The sequence below is a fragment of the Archocentrus centrarchus genome, chromosome 9 (genome assembly GCF_007364275.1).
Source record: "Archocentrus centrarchus isolate MPI-CPG fArcCen1 chromosome 9, fArcCen1, whole genome shotgun sequence".
Classification (NCBI taxonomy): Eukaryota; Metazoa; Chordata; class Actinopteri; order Cichliformes; family Cichlidae; genus Archocentrus; species Archocentrus centrarchus.
Genome location: NC_044354.1, coordinates 5,456,173 through 5,475,601, shown reverse-complemented (window position 1 = coordinate 5,475,601; position 19,429 = coordinate 5,456,173). Strand labels below are relative to the sequence as shown.

General features: G+C 39.6%; 1 protein-coding gene across 1 annotated transcript in view; it reads right to left on the bottom strand.

The window, feature by feature from the left end:
• The window catches only part of cspg4ba (chondroitin sulfate proteoglycan 4ba), a 30,753-nt gene extending 12,089 nt beyond the window's left edge, over nucleotides 1-18,664 (bottom strand). The window contains 11 exon segments of the mRNA XM_030738274.1: nucleotides 3,855-4,031; nucleotides 5,177-5,650; nucleotides 5,991-7,603; nucleotides 7,606-7,836; nucleotides 7,839-7,883; nucleotides 7,886-8,059; nucleotides 8,062-8,820; nucleotides 8,823-9,555; nucleotides 13,641-13,804; nucleotides 18,426-18,461; nucleotides 18,464-18,664. Coding sequence (XP_030594134.1) covers nucleotides 3,855-4,031; nucleotides 5,177-5,650; nucleotides 5,991-7,603; nucleotides 7,606-7,836; nucleotides 7,839-7,883; nucleotides 7,886-8,059; nucleotides 8,062-8,820; nucleotides 8,823-9,555; nucleotides 13,641-13,804; nucleotides 18,426-18,461; nucleotides 18,464-18,512 — 4,455 coding nt within the window. The 5' untranslated portion in view covers nucleotides 18,513-18,664.
• Nucleotides 18,665-19,429: the final 765 nt, after the last annotated feature.

Here is a 19,429-nt window from a genome sequence, read left to right as displayed (position 1 = left end):
TTATCATAAAACTAATGATTTAATAAAATAAAATGTAATTAATTTAAATTTGAACTATTCTTTGATTATTATGTAAACATTCACAACTTAAAGTCATAGAGAATAACTATAAGTAAAAAGCTTACACGTTCGGTTAATACAGACCAAGGCTGGATGTTTTATTATTATTTTTCAGCTGCCCATCTACAATAACCAGCGTTGGCTGATATACAGGGGTAGGTGCATGTGCAGGGTGGACAGTGATGGTGTTTCAAGATGGCGATCACATTACCGATCATCACTTTTCATTCTGTTTGGTACACCTTTCACATTACTAAGTTTACAACAATAAATTTCATCTGTGAACAACTTACTGCGAAGACATCATTTTACTTTGCACTACAAACTGCTACAAATAACAGTCTTTCACACTGAAAAATGGAGTTGAAGCTGCTTTTCTATACAAACTATGTGATGACAACATCTCTAAATTAGCTAGAGAATCTTTTTTTCTGCATCATCTCGAGCATAAAATAAAAGTTTCAAGTCAATGTCAATGTTATTTATACAGCACATTTTATTACATGCAAACTCAATGCGCTTAACAAAAGAGATAAAAACACAAGAAACTAGCTAGGTCTCCAGTGTCTTATGGCAATAAAAACTAAACAAAAAATGATAAAAATATCACGTTAACATGCACACACAACAAGCGGCGTGTTGGCCTACAGAGCTCTGCAGTCAAATGTTTTACATGTACAATATGTGATCTATTGGAAGGGAAAATAATCCATCACTGACCTAATACCTTTTGTTTGCAAATTTTTAAAACTTGAAAAAATAAATAGAATCTGTCGGCATCATTATGTAGATCTTTGCCCAACACTAATGTACAGCATTTCTTTAAAATTATGAAAATTCTTTAAAAAAAAAAAGATCAAGAAAGTCAAAAACTGAAAATCCATCCATCCATCCATCCATCCATCCATCCATCCATCCATCCATCCATCCATCCATCCATCCTCTTCCGCTTATCCGGGGCCGAGTCGTGGGGGCAGCAGCCTAAACAGAGAAACTCGGGCTTCCCTCTCCCTAGCCACCACCACCAGCTCATCCAGGGGGACCCCCAAGGTGTTCCCTGGCCAGCCTAGAGATATAATCTCTCCAGCGTGTCCTGGGTCTACCCCAGGGCCTCTCCTCCTCTATTTCCCCTATTTTGTAGAGCCTTACCCAAAGAGTATTTGTGCCAAGTTTCAGAAGATTTCAAATATAAATGATTGAGGATTGAGTAGCAAATTTAGCAAAAAGTCTGCTCTGCTGACTGTCGTCTGTCTGCGAGAGCGGAGCTGAAAAACACAGTTATCATGTTTAGGCCTGTGAAAATAAAAAGGTTTAAGCTTGCTTTTGAATGTAGGCAGAGTTGTAACTGACACAGGACAGCAGGCAGTTCATATCAATGCATAAGGGACACCACAAATACTGATTTTTTTAACAAATATGGATTAAAGCAGCTTTAAGGTCACAGTAAATGTCACTGTTAGGCTTGGTGGTGGGAACTCGTGAGGTTTTCCTATTTAACAGATGTTCCTTTAACAAAAAAAAAAAAAATTAAGATATATCACGTGTAGCATTTTATGAGAAGGGTGTGATCACAGTTTCAAAGTGTTCACACATTAACCAAGCAGACTGTTGTCTATTGGCAGCCTTCTGCTTTGTGAAAAATGATACAGTTTGCAGACGTGAGCATTGTGAGCAAAGCAGCAAAGAATGACAAAATGCATGTCTTAACAAAAACACAGAACACAAAAGTATCTCAGGGTGGCTTTTAACTTAAATAAAAACACTAAATACTGGGTGAACAATTAAAGGTATAATTGGCAGTGAGCTGGCTTTAAGTGTTATATAATGAAACACAAGCCTCCACATCAGCCCTGAAGCAGAACATCTCCACATACAGTGAACGTGTGCGCCTCTGGTGTGAACTGACTCCGCCTCCAATAATTCCCAGTTTTACAGGAAGTCACAGCAGGACCAGTGAACAGCATCAGAGTGACTCATCAGATTCAAAGAGAAGACACATGAGATCAGAAAGAGCCCATGGACCCGACGGCACCTGCCTCTCATCAGGCCCCAGCTTTGGTAATGGTGATGACTGTTAAGTTTAATTCCTGCGAGTCGTTAGCGCTAATCCTGCTAAAGTGTTTGATGTTTCTTCTAAATATGTTTTTAATAGGTTTTTATTTGATCTAAATTTTCTCTTAGCACAGATTCATAAAAACTGAATATTAGACTGTGAGACAGAGTACTCACAACTTAATGTAACAACACAATGAAGATACAGTCCTGATAGCTGAATGATATTAAAACTATAAAATGGTTGTTGGTCTTTATTTCACTGTGAAGCGAGACATGGGAAAAGGGAGTAGGGGCTATGACCTGCAGCAAACAGCCAGCCAGCTAGATGTCACATCGAGCACAGGTTTACCATGTGACGTGTGCGCCGAGCACTCAGCTATCATCTCTCATACTTGTCTACTTAATTTCTACCTGCACTGACAATTAGTGCAGCATTGCCAAGGGTAGATAACACATACCGATAATCCCAACTTGTAAAATGAAATATAGCAATCATTTTTAAAATTACTGAAAGAGAGAATATCTGTTTAAATTTTTTTTTAATAAACTTTGCATGTAAATATATTGATTGTAAGGTGACTCTCTTAAAATCATTTGTAGGGCATTTTTAAGAGAAATGATTAGAAGTGGAACAGGGCCACCTTGTGGCCGCTGAGAAAGCAGCTCCCTTTAAAAGCCCTGATTTCTCACTTAAGATGTATTAGAACACGATCACATGATTAATCTCATCGAAATTTAACAGACCAGACATCCATCTGTGCAGATCAGTTTGTCAGTGAGGATCCTCTCCCTTAAAAAAATGGTTTGGGGCATTTATGACTAGAACCACTTTTCTAACTGACTTACCAGCTGCTCTTTCACACAGTAAATTTTAGAAGTTGCTCTTCTGTGAGTCTGCTGAATCCCAGAGGAATTTGAGGCATTTGGGGCACAAAGACCTATGTATACTTTAAGCTCTCTTTACAGCTGGACCTCTTCCAGCTCCAGCCACTAAAGCTGACACGGCTGGATGTGTGTTACTGAGCAGCACAAGACAGCACTGCTCAGCAAAACATACACAAAAGACAACTTGTTTAATTTATACATACACATATTTATACCATGTCTAAGTAGTGATTGCTTTTCACGCACAGTAGCAAATTACCAGGTGATTTTGTCTTGGTAAGAAAAAGGCAGAAAAAGGTGAAGACAGATATGAATAGAGGAAAGTTGTTACAATGTTTACCATTTTTAGACACATGACACTCAAATATTGTGGAATGGATTTAGTTTATTTTTAACACTGGATATACTGTCTGTGTAATGACTGGAGATAAAGCATGGGGATAATTCTTGACTTAAAAGTCTTGTATTTATTATAAGCCTTAGAGATAATTTCCAGCCACCCTGGACTACAAAAAAAATAGTAGCTCCTTGTTCAAGTCACTGAAACAGCAGTGATATATTTTTGATACTAGGGGTGTGTGTGTGTGTGTTGTTTTAGGATTTAATCTCTAAACATCATATCAGACTTTCCTACGAGTCCCAGACAACACCTCCTGTTCAATGTCAGTGCCTATTCTGTGCTGTGCCCCTCTGGACCCTCTTCCACATAGCAAACATAGTTTCCCTCATCCAGCCAGCAAGCCAGCTATGGCAACTTGTAACACTGCCCAAATGAAAGTAAGCTCTGGTGCCAGACCTCCTAGTAAAAAAAAAAAAAAAAAAGTGTCTGAAGTTTAAATATAGAGCAGACTCACCCTGAGGACCCTGTTGGCTGTAATAACAGGAGGCTCATCGTTGACAGGTTTAACCTGGATGTGCACCATCTGAGCTGCACTCTGCTTCCTCAGGCTCGTGTCATTGGCCACCAGAGTGAAATTGTCGGCTGAGGTTTCACTGCTGTCGTGCACGTAGTAAATGAATTCATGCTCCACCTGGTTAATGATCATAGAAAGGATAACGGAGACTAGCTTGACAAAGGGTCATCCAAAACACAGCAGTACACAACACTACATTATGACACTTAGGTCACTATAATGCCTTGCACATAATAACATAAATACACAACATAATAATAAAACATGTAAAACTTTTCAGAAAATAACTAAGAACATAATGACAATGTGTTAAAAAATAAAATCACTGTTGGCTGTTAGTGCTACCACTCGGCCTCCTGGCACTGAACTCTTTAGGTGGCACAAATCCCCTGGAAGTACAATTTCTAGAACACATAATTACCAGGTCTCAGTAGATATTCATGGGGTGCAAATGAGCCTCAGTGACTTTATTCACCTGATCAATTCAATTCAAATGGTAAGAACCAGGAATAAGAAATGCTAAAATCAATCTATCTAAACCACTGAGAATACTGTCAGTTTCTGCGATTGGCATCATTATGGTAAGAACTAAGTCATCATAGATGTTTAGTAGAGTCATCTATGGCATTGGTTTGAAAGTCCTTGGTCACAGTTGAGTTATTGCGTTCATAAGATTATCAGATAAATTGACCTCTGACTTCGACCTTGAGGTCAAGGTCACCAAGATTTTTAGTAGATGTATCTATGGTATGAATGTAAACATCCTAGGTCTCTAGTTATCGCATTCATAAAGTTGAAAGTTGGCTGCCTGCCTGCCCACCCAGCGGGGTGACGACAATGCCCCATCAGCCCTTTCAGGCTGAGGACTAAATAAATGATAGCAGGATGACAATACTCCAGCTGGGTCAGGGTGAGAGAAATGCTCTTTTTTTCCTTTAATTAGGACCAAATCTAAGGTTATAAATTTAGTAATAGTCCGTAGATTAGGGTGAAAATTTTTAAAAAATGTAAATAATTACTACAAAATTAATCAGTCAAATAAATGATCTAATAATTGAGGGAGGTATTCTCTAAATTCTAAAAATCTTAGGCTGATGACATGACAAATAAAGCAAAGCAAAGAAAAAAGAATGCCTTCAGCTTTGCTGCGGAAATGAAAAATATTACTGCCATACTAAATCAAAACAGTTGTCCATCCACCTACTGCCAGTCTACTGCAATTTTCTCTTGAAACTGTAAGAGTGTTTGTCAGAATATCTCACCTGCCTCCTGGTGAAAGTGGTTATGGGCACACCAGGATGTCGTGAGTGCTCAATGTGACCATGCTGCGGGGGCTGAGTCAAGTTATAAAAGAAGTTGATTCCCGAAAAGTGGCGGTTGGTAACTTTGAGCACATCCTGCGTCAGTGCTTTGGATGCACCCTCGTTCAGTGTGAAATTGGAGATATGAAGAGGGATGAGCAGGGGGATGATGTCGACAGACATTTTAATGTCAGTGACATCAGTGACCCCGTTGGTAGCATCAAGGATGAAGGTGTCGCTGACTTTGTTCGGCTCCACCTGCACATACTGGATGTTCCCGCTGTTGATGTCGTTTTGGGTAAATGTGTTGACAGGGGACTGTTTGGTTCCGATGTAACGTTCCTCCGCTTCGACAAAACGCCTGAGAAACCCATGAGATGGGGCTACCTTTATGGTGAACACAATCTCAGATGGCAGGTTGTCCTCATGGGTGACCTGCAACATTCAGAAAACATTTGGTGGTTAAATTTGAAATGTCTCATGTGCCACTGAGGTTTAGTTTTCATGCAATTCTCAATGTAAACTGGCAACATAGTAAATCATAAAAAGAAAAATCTTAACCTTTCAGCAGCATCAAGATACAGGCAGTAGATGGAATATTTTTTTAAAGTCAGATTATTTATTTCACCCATTTATCAGAAAAAATATTAACACTCAAGGACAGAAAACCCTTAATTTGAATGCTTTAAAGAAATCATTATTCTTAAAAAAAGAAAAGTAGAAAACTGAATAACAGTGACAAACGTTGCATGAATGTTAATTTTCGAATACTCACCTCTAGTTTAGTTTCATCAATCTTTGCCGGTTTTCCCTCTTCCACCAGTAAAGTATCATGATGCTGCACAATGGGGGGTCTCTGATGACTTTCCAGGTAAACCTTTACATTGACCCGGCTTGTGAGCTGAAGACTTTTAGCTTTCACTGTTAAGTTGAAATAATCTACCAGATGTTTGCTGTCACTGTGCCGATAGGAGATCAGCCCTGCCTTTAAGTCAGCCTGTGTGAACGCCACCACCTTTGCTCCATTGTGATAAAGACTTCCATACTTGGGATCTTCATCCAACTTGAAGATGACCTCCTTGTCATCTCGGATGTCTAGATTTGACATTACACTAAAATTGCTAGTGGACAAGCGCACTGAATGTCCCTTCTGCACCAACAGGCCGGTGTTATTGTCGATTTTCAAGAAGGGGTCATGTGCACTGATGTCTAAAAGTCCTGATACAAAATGTTTTCCATCCGAGACAAAGAGTACAAATCGGCCGGTGCTCACACCTTTGTGAATGAACAACACTCGCTTTTCTTCCAAATCCTTCTGTCGAAACTGGAACAGCCGATGAGTAGTGTCATTTACCAGCACGAGGTCTCCCATTGGGATTCCACGTCGAGTGTAAACCAACTGGCTCTCATCAAAGTCAGAATCCTCATCTTTATATCGCAAATCTTCTATAGTGAGTAATTTCTGTCCATCCCTTACTACATGGAAAACTTTATCAATAACACGTACTGGCTTTTGGTCATTCAGTAGCTGAATAGATATGTTAAAAACTCCTTCTTTGGAGCCAATTTCATCTTCTGCAATAAAAGGTTTAAAACCCTGGGTGGTGGAGGATATGAAGGTGAATTCATCTTGAGTCATTTCACTGTCATCATGGATGTACATTATCCGTTCCTCTAAAATATCTTTATTACTAAAGGTTAAGATGTTATCATAGCTAGCATTGGAATTTGACTGACTAATACGGGCTAGTTTTCCATGTTTTGGACTGCTTATAACTGTGTAAAACATTTCCTTTGTGCTCAAAGTCTCTGCAAAGAGCTCATCTTTGGTGATAAGCTTACTTTCGCCCTCCTGAAGTGAGAGTCCTTCGTTTCTCATGAACACGCTGTTAACATCAGCCTTAATAGAAAACTGAAAATCATAATTCTGTGACTGAGCATGTTTGGAAACCAGATGAAATTTGAACCTGTCAGTTGTATCCTGGTACGGTCTGTCAACTAGCTCGTAATGCACTTTTAGATCGGTTACATCTCTTTGGCTAAAGGTAGAGTTCTTCTTTAAGACTGTGGTGTTGAGAAGTAATTTCCCTTTCTTTGGTGTAGTGAGAACCCGAAAATATAGATCCTCCTCTGAGAGAGCCACACCTTCAGCTGTGGCAAAAAGACACTCTGCATTTAGTGTCACTTTCCTCAATTTATCCAAGTCTATCATAGTATTTCTCACCAGGTGGTACTTAACCCACTTCACAGTGATTGGGAAGAGGATTTCAGTGGTTTCCCTTGCAGCCACGTTAACTTTACACTTAAAGTAATCAGTGACATTAGAGGTCTGGATGTCTTGGAAAGTACTAACATATCTCAAGCGTTCTTTTTCTAAAAGCCTTTGTGAAACGAGTCAGTATGCCTCCATTCACCGCTTGAATGAAGTCTCTGGAGTTCTCCATACTGAGGTGGTTCAATGACATCGTACCTAATGTCTACAACCTGTTTCACAGCATTTGTTTGCACAGCCAACTGCTTTGAACCAATAATAGAAGTTTCTCCTTGAACAATCTCAAGTCCTGTGTTGTTGGCAATTTTATACTCCAGTGCTACAGCCATGACTCTTAAAACTACAGTGTGCTGACCTTTTCCCCATCACTAACTCTCAGAACTATCCTTGAGTTCGAACCCCTGTGTGAACATAGTATACCCTCAGTTCCTCCAAGTCTGTATATGAAAATGAGGTCACTGCCTTGCCTGGGTTGCTTTCAATTTCCAAGTATCCTGCATCAGCATTCAAGTTCCCAAGCACGGAGAAGAAAAGTTCGGTGTAGTTGCTGTCAATGTCTGTTGCCATCAAACGTCTGTGGTGAGGTGTTTCTTTGAGTTCTCCAAGAGGACAAAGAGATTTCCTTGAGGGAGACTCAACTCAGGTGCATCATTGGTGGGTGTCACTGAAATATTGTAGCGGTACAATTTGGTGCCCTTTAAATAATCAGGAACTTGCTTTCGACTACTAGAAAAAATTGAAAACATAAAGAAGTCATCTGGTTCCTCAGAGCCTCCGTGGATGTACATCACTCGCTCATGCCAAAGGTCCAACATGCCAAAGGTATTTTCCTCTTGATCCTGATCGACATCAAGCCTTATCTGACCGTGAACTGGTTGCTCCTCAATCCGAAACATAATTTGAGACTGTCGAATGCCAAGCTTTTTGAAGTCCAAGAGAACCTTGATGTGTTTGGCTTCAAGGGATGCTCGACCACCCTCTTGGACTACAAGGTTTTTAAGCTCCACAAAATTGAAACCATACCTTCTGTCCAAGCCCCACGCAAGGGTGGACATATACAGTGATGGAGTTGGCGTTATCATGTGAAAAAGGGATCCTGGAATATTTGTTGGATTTAAAGCAGCTGGTGGTTCTGGTCCTTTCTCTGGCTCACAGCCAACTGAGATATCCTTGGTGACTACAGCATTGAAGAGACCCATCTTAACTCTGTTGACTTCAATGTTCTTTAAACATCCTTTGAAGGAACCACCCCTGGCCCGCTTTCCAGACACAGAGACAAGCCCCACCTTTTTGACTTCAGCTCTTGTGCCATCATCGATTCCTCCAACAAAACATAGCCTTCAAGCTGAAGCACCTTTGGACCAGAGACAATGGCGATTTTCACCATCTCTCCATCAACAGTTAGTTCAAGGCTTTTGGAACTGAAATACAACTTGACTGAATGCCATTTTCTGTCACTGATGAATTTGAGTGAACGAAGCTCCATTTTGGTCCCACCTTTTCCAAAAATGACCACAGGCAAACCATCCTGAATCTCCAGAGCTACAAAATCCCCCTCTCTGGCTGAACTGTAGAGGATAATTCCCTCTTTAGCTGAAGTGTGTACAACACACTCAAATACAGCTTCCTGCTGAGCATTCCAGGTTGGAAGTGAAATGTAAGCTCTTGAACTGAAGAAGCTGATAGGGTCCTCTTCAGTGGCAAAGAACTGGGGGCTGCAGCCTAAAGACACTTCATGGACAGTCTTGTAGCCAGTATATGGTCTAAGTGATGATAGCAAGTCACGCTTATTGAAAAACACATCATCCATGCAGCCTCGGAAGCCGACAGGGTCTCTGAGCAGGTAAGATCTGTCCAAGCCCCCTGAGCCTCCAACATAGAGACTATCTATGTTGAGACTGTAATGGGGACCTGGCATCTTTACACTGCTGTGAGAGTTTGAGTCAACAGTAAGAGTGATGTTAAACTGCATGTGATGAACTTCCACGTGGTGCCAGGCCAGATCGTTGAGATGGGTGCTTCGGTCTGATTCTAGCATCTGCTCTCCTGATCCAAGATCCAATTTCAGCTGAGAGAAGGAATAAAACAACTGGATTACAAAATATGGCATTTTACCTAAGTATAACATAAAAGAACGCCAACACATCATGCCACAATCTAAAGAAACTCGAGAACAGATGAGACATTTGCCAAAAAACATCTTGATGATCCTCAAGACTTTTAGGAAAATATTCTGCGAACTGATAAGACAAAAGTTAAACTTTCTGGAAAATTCTGTTACATCTGACATACAACGAACACAGCATTTCATAAAAGGAACTTCATACCAACAGTCAAACATGGTGGCAGCGTGATGGACTGGGGATGCTTTACTGCTCAGGACCTGGACAACTTGCCATAACTGATGGAGCCATGATTTCTGCTCACTACCAGGAAATCCTGGAGGAGCATGTCCAGCCATCAGTTCATGATCTGACGCTCAAGTGCATTCGCAATATGCAACAATGATGGCCTCTGAATGGCTCAAAAAAAGAAAAGAAAAAAAATAAGGTTTTGGAGTGGCCAAGTAAACGTTCAGACTTATATCTGATTAAGGGGGTTTGGCATGATTTTAAAACAAGCTGTCCATCTTGAAAACCCTCCAATATTTTTGAATTAAAACAATTTTGCAAAGAAGAATGGGCCAAAATTCCTCCAGAGTGATATTAAAGACTCACTGCCAGCTATTGCAAACACATGATTGCAGTTCTTGTTGCCAAGGGAGGCTCAACCAGTTATTAGTTCTAGGGAGCAATTACATTTTCACACAGGTCCAGGTAGATTTGGATAGCTTTTTTTCCCTTAATACATGAATTTAAAGACTTAAAATGATTAAGACTGTATTTTGGTAATTACTCAGGTTATTTTGTCTAATATTAGAATTTGTTTCATGAGATCAAATGTGTGACAAAAAAAATAAGAAATCAGTAAGGGGGCAAATACTTTTTCACTGCACTAAAATGCTTCTTTCCCTTATATTCCCCATATTAAATATAACTCATTGCTAGCCATGTTAGTAAGAGTATAACTTGGGTACATATCGATTTATCTCAGGAACTACTGGATGGACTGCCATCAAAATTTGGTACAGTCATTCATGGTCCCCAAAGGTTGAACCCATCTACTTTGGTGTCTTTGAAGACCTATCAACTTTTCTCTAAGGAGTTTATATCATGTTTGTTAGTGACATTTTCAACATTTACTGCATGAACTGACATTATTGTGACACGGATCTCTACAGAGTATAGTGTTTTGATTTTAATTATCCAACAACACTGAGTATAGACATTGTTGGTTCTTAAAACAAGAATCCTGATATATTTAGTGATATCCTGAATACCTCGATACCTTGAACACCATCAGCAGTTTGACAGAAATGACACAGATATTCATGGATGAACAGTAATAACTTTAGTGGCTCCTTAACCTTTTGTCCAGCAATGCCAAATCACTTCTATGCCAAAGTACATCATCACAAAACCCATTAATAAAGCTTTATACTCTTTTAAAAAATAACATGTTATGTAGTATGATCATAACAACATTATTGAAAATAATATTTTGGTACAATCTAAAAATATTTATACAGTCTTACACATGGAAAATAATCTGAAAATTCTTAAAATATTTTCACTGTATGAGACAAAATAATTGTCTGTTTGAACCCAGAAGGGAAACAGGACTTAGACTGTTTATATTCTATGATGTCACCTGTTATTATAACAATGAGCTGTGTGTGTCATTTAAAGCAGGAAGAGCACCATTATCTTTTTGCCTTCAGCTATGTCCTCAGAGAATCACATCACCTTCTCAAACTAATGCACCATTTAGATGATGTGCTTGTCAAGGCTTGCTGTTGAGTCGCCACTATTCATGCACTGGTTTCCGGGGAGCGATGCTCATGTCTGACTCACACGAAATGAGACCCCCAAGCCAGAGGAAAACTTGTGTGAGGGAACAAAAAAAAAAAAAACCTAAAATGGTAACCAGTGCCAGTTTATGAACACACAGTTCGCGCCTCGTGCTTACTGAGGTACAACCCTGCAACACAGTTGTCAGTGTGATTCATTCCCAGCAGTGAAAGTCTAACACAAATAGATGCTTAGTCACAGGGATTTCTCTAGTCTGAAGCACAAAAACTCTAATGCATATCTGAAGACTTCCTATGTTTCCTATGAATGTCTGCGTACTAAAAAAGGCTTCTGGCAGTATATCTGTACATTTTGTAAGTTGATTTAGCCTGGCAGGGCTGCTCCCAGGATGCTTTAAAAACTATCTTGAATTGACATTTCTATTTACTTTTAAATTCTCCCTGCAAAGCTTGTGTTACAGGTGCTGAAAGCTTGTTACACAAGCATTTAACTTGCTAGTTTAAAGTATATAATTCCTGTGTTTGATGTAAACTTATATTTTCATAAATACAGTCCCAAAGTTGGCAGTGAATGTTACATTTAACTATTATATTTACAGCCAGATGAATGCTAGTCATTTTACCACTAACAGTTTCACTTCAATGCAGTGCTGCTGTTGAAATATATATTTCATTGTTTTCTACTCGAGTAATCAAAGCCTATTCTAGTATGAAACTCAGTACCCTGGGAAACAGGAAACACACACTCTGAAATATTCAGTATTAAAAACTATGATCCAATTTCCCATTACAAAGCAGTGACACAAATCTGAATGGTACATTTTTTTTTTTTTTTTTAATTTTCAACATGTTTACTTCTTTTATGACACAATTTCCAGTCACATGGTGGTACATAGCAGCACTAGGCATCAGTGTGTGAAGCAAAACTGAGTAAATGAACTTAACTCCACATGGATCCATCTGTCTATTCAATCATGCACAGAACATCCTAGAGTCCAAATTAAAGTTCAGTCCCAGTACCTCTAGGGGTTTCTTCCATTTTTGCAGAAAAACATCCATCCTACCTTCAGCATGATATCCAAGTTTTATCATAACCGAAACGTCCAGGAGTGTTGACATCCATATAGAAATGGAGGGAGGTTTGAATGGTACATTTTTGAATACTTTTGGCTTTGATTTACACTTTATAAAATTAATCCATAAAGTGTTTGTTTTTTTTAATCCAATTAGCCTTTGTAGGCTGATTTTAGGAGTGCAGAAGAGAGTACAGCACTGAATAAAACAAAAGGCAATGTAAAATTAAGGTTTAGGATTAGATACATGAGCAGGGTTTGGAGGTAGGGTCACTGAGCAGACTCATGACAGCATTACTGTGTAAAAAAAGAATACCTTCTATAATATATTATATTAGCTATTGGCATGTGGAACATTACATAAAAAAGTGAAATGTATCAGACGGTCGATTGATTAATGAATTTGTTGCAATTACAAATGTCACAACTTTATAGTACTTCATGGATTAAAGAGTATGTCTTTTGCTTAGTTCAAATGTTTTATTATTGGACTCTACAACATCTTTGCATCATTTACAGATTACCCTCATTCATCATATATTGAACATTGTTGCAGCTCCTCAGTTTATCCTCAGTCCAGAACAAGATGTTTTTAAGCCGGTGCAGCTTAAAAACAAAAAGGTGCTTTAAGGGTACATCATGGAGAGTAAGAGTAGAAAAAAAAAAAGGTCTGAAACAGGGAATTTAGAGGAGTCTGAAGTCTGAGATTTTGGCTTACATGCACATATGTTGGCCTCATTATTTGAAACTTTGGTCATGTTTAGTATGAGCAGCCACCACTCAAACAGATGTGTGTTTCACTGGAATTCACCACTGACATCCAGCCTCTCAACTGAGTGGTCTGAATGACTAATCTGTCAATGATCTCAAAAATCTTTCATCATCTCGTAGTGTTCACTGTGACAAGAAGTGACTAGTATGGCATTAAGACTCAGCTCACACCATGCAAGCTTGTCAGCTTGTGTTAATGTACTCAGAGACTGACACTGTCAACAGAGACGGAGCCACAGTTAATGGTGGTGAGTGTTTGTGGGTCCATGATGCACATACACGTAGTCATGCACAAAAAAAACCTGGATGTTCAGTATCTATGTACATGCTGTATATGTGCATGTATGAAATTATACGCCTGAACACATGCTCATGTGCTGGGGCCACAGATGTACCCACCTGCAGGCGACTGGCATGGAGCTCTAGTAGAAAGTAGTGGGTCTGTCCAGCGGCGAGAAACAGCAGGCCATTTGTGCTCGAGGTTCTGAAGCGAATGTGAAGCACGTTACGGTCGGACGACTCTCTAGCCTTGAGCTGTACAAAGCCGTCACCATAGAAGGAAGCTGTAAGAGGAAAAAGGGATGGAAAAAAATTAGAGACTTAGAGGAAGCGTATATGTCCTCAATTTGGTGTCGTTTTCAGGCTACCTCACAATTATTTAAACTGAGCTGAGAATGAGAGAGAACTGGGACAGGAAGTACAGTAGCACTGACTGCAACAAACAGAGCAAGTCAAGTCAAGCATTGCAGTCTTAATGTAGCCGACGTGTGACATTTAGATATAAAAGCCAGGGTAATTATCATTATAGCTGTTCTTTACAAGTGAGCAGAGTGTGTGTAAGTGGGAAGCACACACACACACACACACACACACAATGTACAAATTATACCTCTCCTGATTTCAAAGACTGCCTGTCAGATTCTCTGGATCTGCTGAGTTTAGTCTTCACGGTGGGCTAGTTGTACTTAAAAGGCTCCGTGCATTCAATTACAACAAGAATACCATTATCACAGCTTAAAAGCTTTACCTATAGAATAATAACCACCTTTAGGATGGAACAAAACTCAAGCCTGCAGAGCAGAATTGCAGGTTTACGTCTCTGCTCGTTAGTAGCTGTAGGAGAAAGTGGTTCACGGTTTCTCCTAAATGTATAGGAAATACATATGTTGGCTTTAATGCCATAACAGCAGTGTACAAACTGAGGCAGTGGATGTGGCTCGCAGGGATTCAGTCATGTTCGGGCCTGCCCTGCCCTGACAGGAACCTTCAACCTGAACATGAAAGGCTCTGACGTCCCCACATTGTCTGTGGCCCCATGTTCCAGAAACAGTGTGGCGGACGGACCCAGCTGTTTCTTCTACATCACCTCCCCGCCATTTCACATCACCCTGTAATCTGGGCTAACATGCTCTGAAGCGTTTTTGTCTGCGCCTCCATGCCCGGGCACCACCAGTTCAGTTTTTAATGAGCTCCAGAGACCCCAGCGTACTGAATGGTTAAACTGTTTCGGTTCTGTGAAGAAATGTGCCCATTTCACATTTAATTTAAAAAAAATTTTTTTTTAGCTCATTACCCTGCTGCTAATGAGCTAAAGTGCTCAGTGGGGAAAGCTACATAAAGTTAATGTGTACTCATGCATTGCTCCCACTCCTAAAAGGGTTAATGCACTAATGGGCAGTTTGCTTTACCAGATCCAATCTATATGGATCGTGTAGTATTTATTAAAGCAATTAGACTAGTTAAGCATGTAAATAAGCCCGTAGGGCACATTAAGATACAATAATCAATCGGCATTAACTTAAAACGCAAACAGAGAAAAGAAAGCCAAATAAAACTGTATGAGTGAGATGGAGTCTTAAATCTCAACAGAGTATATCCTTTTGCTTCATTTATAACACATTTTGCACGTTCTTAATTTGTTAACCTAAAGTTATACAATTTTGGCTTGTTTCATGTGCCAACAACCAACTCTTATTTACTCCCAGCAAATAAAGTCCAGCCTTTCACTGTCAACCAGTGCTATTTTGTCAACCGAGAGATAAATCATCTGGTTAATATAATGTCCAAAAATTAAATAAAAATGCTATATTTTGTGCAACCAACACAAACACCCGAGATATACTTACTTATTATCTATTATCTCACTAGTGAGAAGTCATAAGCACTGAAATGCACATTTTTAACATATTAAAATTAATTCAGTTCAATTCAGGTTTAATTATACAGCGCCACATCACAGCAATCGCCTCAAGGCACTTTATACTGCAAGGTAAACACCCTACGGTATCTGGGAGAACCCCCCCCCCCCCCCCCCCCCCCATGAGCAAGCTCCACTCAACTAACTTCAACAATCTTATTACCAATTAGGGCTGCAACGATTAGTCGACACTGTCGACAATAAAAATAGTTGATGAAGAATTTAATTGTCGATAATAGTCGTTTTTTATTACTGATGATATATTTTTTTAACGGAGTGAGACGTCTTCCTGTCCGTCTATCTCTGGCGAGCTTCACACATGCGCAATCCGGTTAAGTGATGATGTAGAACTCCATTTCCGGGTCCAAACTGCGACGTGATCAATATGCCGCAATGCTGTGTCCCTGGTTGTTTTAACCAATCCAAAATACACTCAGCTGTCATTTTACCGATGAGAAAGAGAAGCGGAAATGGCTGCAGCTGATAAGGTTTGTTACAATCATCTTTAATAGTGAACAGTCACTGGTTATGCCACTGCTGTTTATTTAGGAGCATTTGGACCCGGAAATAACGTCAGCCTTAAAGACCGGATAGCATTCAGCGGCATGTTTAGACATGTAAGTTTGTGTTTATGACTGTATTGTTACTATTTTTGTACAATAAAGTTGTTAAAAAAAAAAAAAAAGCGGCATGTTTAGTCATGGCAGCTACTGGTGAAACTGTGCCAACTTTGTTTTACAGGGAAGAAAAAGTAATATATATTTTATTTATGGTTGGAAAAATGGACCGTTACATTTATATCAGCAGCAAACCTGATTAAAATTTTTGAATGAAGTATCCATCTTCCATGTGTTTACGCTAAATGTAAAAGCTGATAGCTAAACAAGTGCCATTTCATAATTATGTGATTCATAACCCGATTAGTCGACTAATTGTTTCAATAGTCGATGACTAATCGACTACCAATAAGACATATTTACAAGGCCAAACCTTTAAAACAAAATGCACATAACTACAGGAGAAAATGAAGAACACAGATAAAAACAAACCTAACGTAGCTCTCTTCACATAGGCACACACTGTTTTGCACACCTTGGGAATAATTTTAGGGCTCTAAAACCCCGCATACAGATGTCTTTGAAATTATATATCCTTTAGGTTATGGTATTTATATCTAATTATTATATCATTTAAATATAATCCTCATAAAAATAAAGTCATTTTCACCTGATGTCTAAAATGAAATGAACTGACCAGTAATTGCCCTAAGTTATAAACCCTGTTAAGATGTAATGACTGTTAAATTGTTAAATGTAGCTGGAAATAAACAAAACCGATTAGCCCACTCAGCATTACTCCAGCCATATCTCCATTTATTTGTCCCGTGTCATTCATCTCAGTGATTTTGTGTACATAACAAGGATTAAGCTCTTCGCCAAAACCGTTCAAGAAGAATGCACAAGCATTTTTCCCTTAAATTCACAAGGACGGACATGTATGCTCAATTGTATTCTTGCGTCATCAAAATGACGTTTAAATCATATGACTGAAAGTCACATTTGGTTAAAGCAAAAGGATCAGAACCTCTCCATCCCTCCCTGTCCCAGTTTGTGTGTAAGGAAGTGGATTCTTGGTCAGCTGAACAATGATTTAAAAAAGTAAACCTGCATTTTGACATGTCCAAAAGTTGACATTTTTTAGGGTGTTTTAATTAAAGACCATTACAGACTAGTCAGAAAACAATACCCGCCTGGATGTGCTCCTTCAAAAGCAGAAACTGGTGGTGTTCGAATGCTGCTCTCTAATCTAGATTTCAGCAGGGTTGGTTTCTGTGCATTAAGCACATTTTTTTGTGAGACTTCACTCACTGCTCTTTGAACAACAAAGCTGGGGAACACCTAACACTTAATTTGAGGGCCAGCAGCAGTGCTCGTCATTGGCTGTTTGCTCAGTTTATACAACAAATCAGAAATGCAACTTGACTGAGGTGCCTCTTTGGTGGGGTTTTTTTTTTTTTGGTTGCTCTTGCTTGTTTCACAATGCAAAGAGAGTACAGATGAAGAAAACATACAGAAACGCACTGAAGTAAATCAAATATCTTTACTGCACTCATTTGCAATGAAGGATATGGTAACTCTGAAATAATTCCTGAGGCCAAAGCCTGGATGAACTCTGAATTTAGATGACACATGTCCAGAATCAAATTATTCAAATGAGCTAAGGAATGCTCACATGGATGCAAATAATGTACAGCTAAGCTGAAAAATTCACTTTCCTCCCCTTTAGGTTTCTCAAGGCAGCAACAACTGTCCATTTCTTTGAATTTAATTGAGTGTGCTACTGTCACAGTCTGATAGTTCTTCCACTGCAGTGGACATCACAGTCCCATTTCTGCTGCTGTTGTCTGCCTCTGATAATGTCAGAGTACTGTGGGCGTCCATACATGCACAGATTATTACAAAGTCCGCAGGGGGAGGGAGAAACTTAAATGAGAGGAATGCTGATGCTTTCAGCTCAGTTAATATGAAAAATTACATAGGATCATGCTGTTTAAAGACAAAACCAGTTTCTATTGCTGCTGGAAGGAATCGTGACACTGCAGCCAAAGGACCCAGCAGCCTGTCTTCATTCACATCCTATTTAATCCTGTTACACTGAGGTCAACATTTTAAGACCTGTGAAGCGGAGCAACCCAACACCGCGTACAGAAATCAGTCAACAAACTACGGTTAAGTGATACTAAGACTAAGCAGTACTGTAGTGTATCACAGCCAGCAAATATGGTGAACTGTACCCATAAGTAAGGAGGTATTTATAAACTGTCAATCACAGCTAGACTGCAAACTACAAACAGCGGAACAACTCTTCAAAGCTAACCAGGGTAAGAGAAAAACTTCAGTGTGTATACCCTGCTATTGAACGCACCACTAAATAAGTTCATATCTGTTGTTTTCATTGAGTAAAGTCGGAGGAGTTGCAGTTGTTACCTCCTGACGCCAAATGGACAAGGAGCGACCACCAAGCAGACCGCGGAGCCACAACTTCTTCTGGGTGTTTTTCCCAACAGAGTCCATCTTCCTCGTCTCGGTGGAAACGCTAATGTTTCGCGGGCTGTGAAGTCACATATTTACAGACTGACTTTCCCTTCTTCGCGCTTCGGTAACGTGAAACACGGCGGCAAAACGCTGGTGGTCCGACCGGTCAGGAAAAATGTGTGTACTGCCCGAGCAGTCAGCAGCAGCAGACGCCCCCCCCCCCCCCCCCCCCCCCCCCCCGGATCTGAAGCTCCGACAAACTCCGCCTCGTGCGCGTGCGTGCACGGTGAATTTCAAATAAAAGCCAGAAGATGAGAAACTGCTGGCGGGGGTTATTCAGTCAAACAGCTGCAAGTGGAAACAAAGACTCTAAATATAACAGAAAATTTAAGGAGCACACAGTGAAGCTGAATTATATCATTCACAGTTATTAAAATTTAAACAAATTTAAGCCAATATGTGAATCTGTGAGAATCTATTTGAACTAAAAAAATGTTTATAATCATTAATGGGCAAAATGCTCCTGATAAGAGAACTACAGAATAAATAGGCCATTACCAAAAGTGTGAAGGATGCTGTCGGCAGTAGGATAGTGCTCAAATAAATTGTTTTTAAACTTTTTTGTGCCCAAACCTCTCTAACCTATATTCATATCTGCAGAAAATAGGCTCAATATTGTCAGTTGTTCTTTGCACTTCGGGTGATGGAGCAATAAGCTCCACTTGTACATAACTTGCCTCCATGCCCTTATCAGACGCTTTCACACAATCCAGCAAAAGGTCTTGCTGCCTCTGGTTCAGAGCCAGACATTTTTTGTTGAAATGGGAATTTGATGTGTACTAATATATTATGTTTCAATGCCATTCATTACTTTTTGTGCACTTTTTGTTACTTGAAAAAAAAATGTTTGGTTGACAGAAGAATCCAGGGGAACACCTGGAACTGCCTTAAAGCAC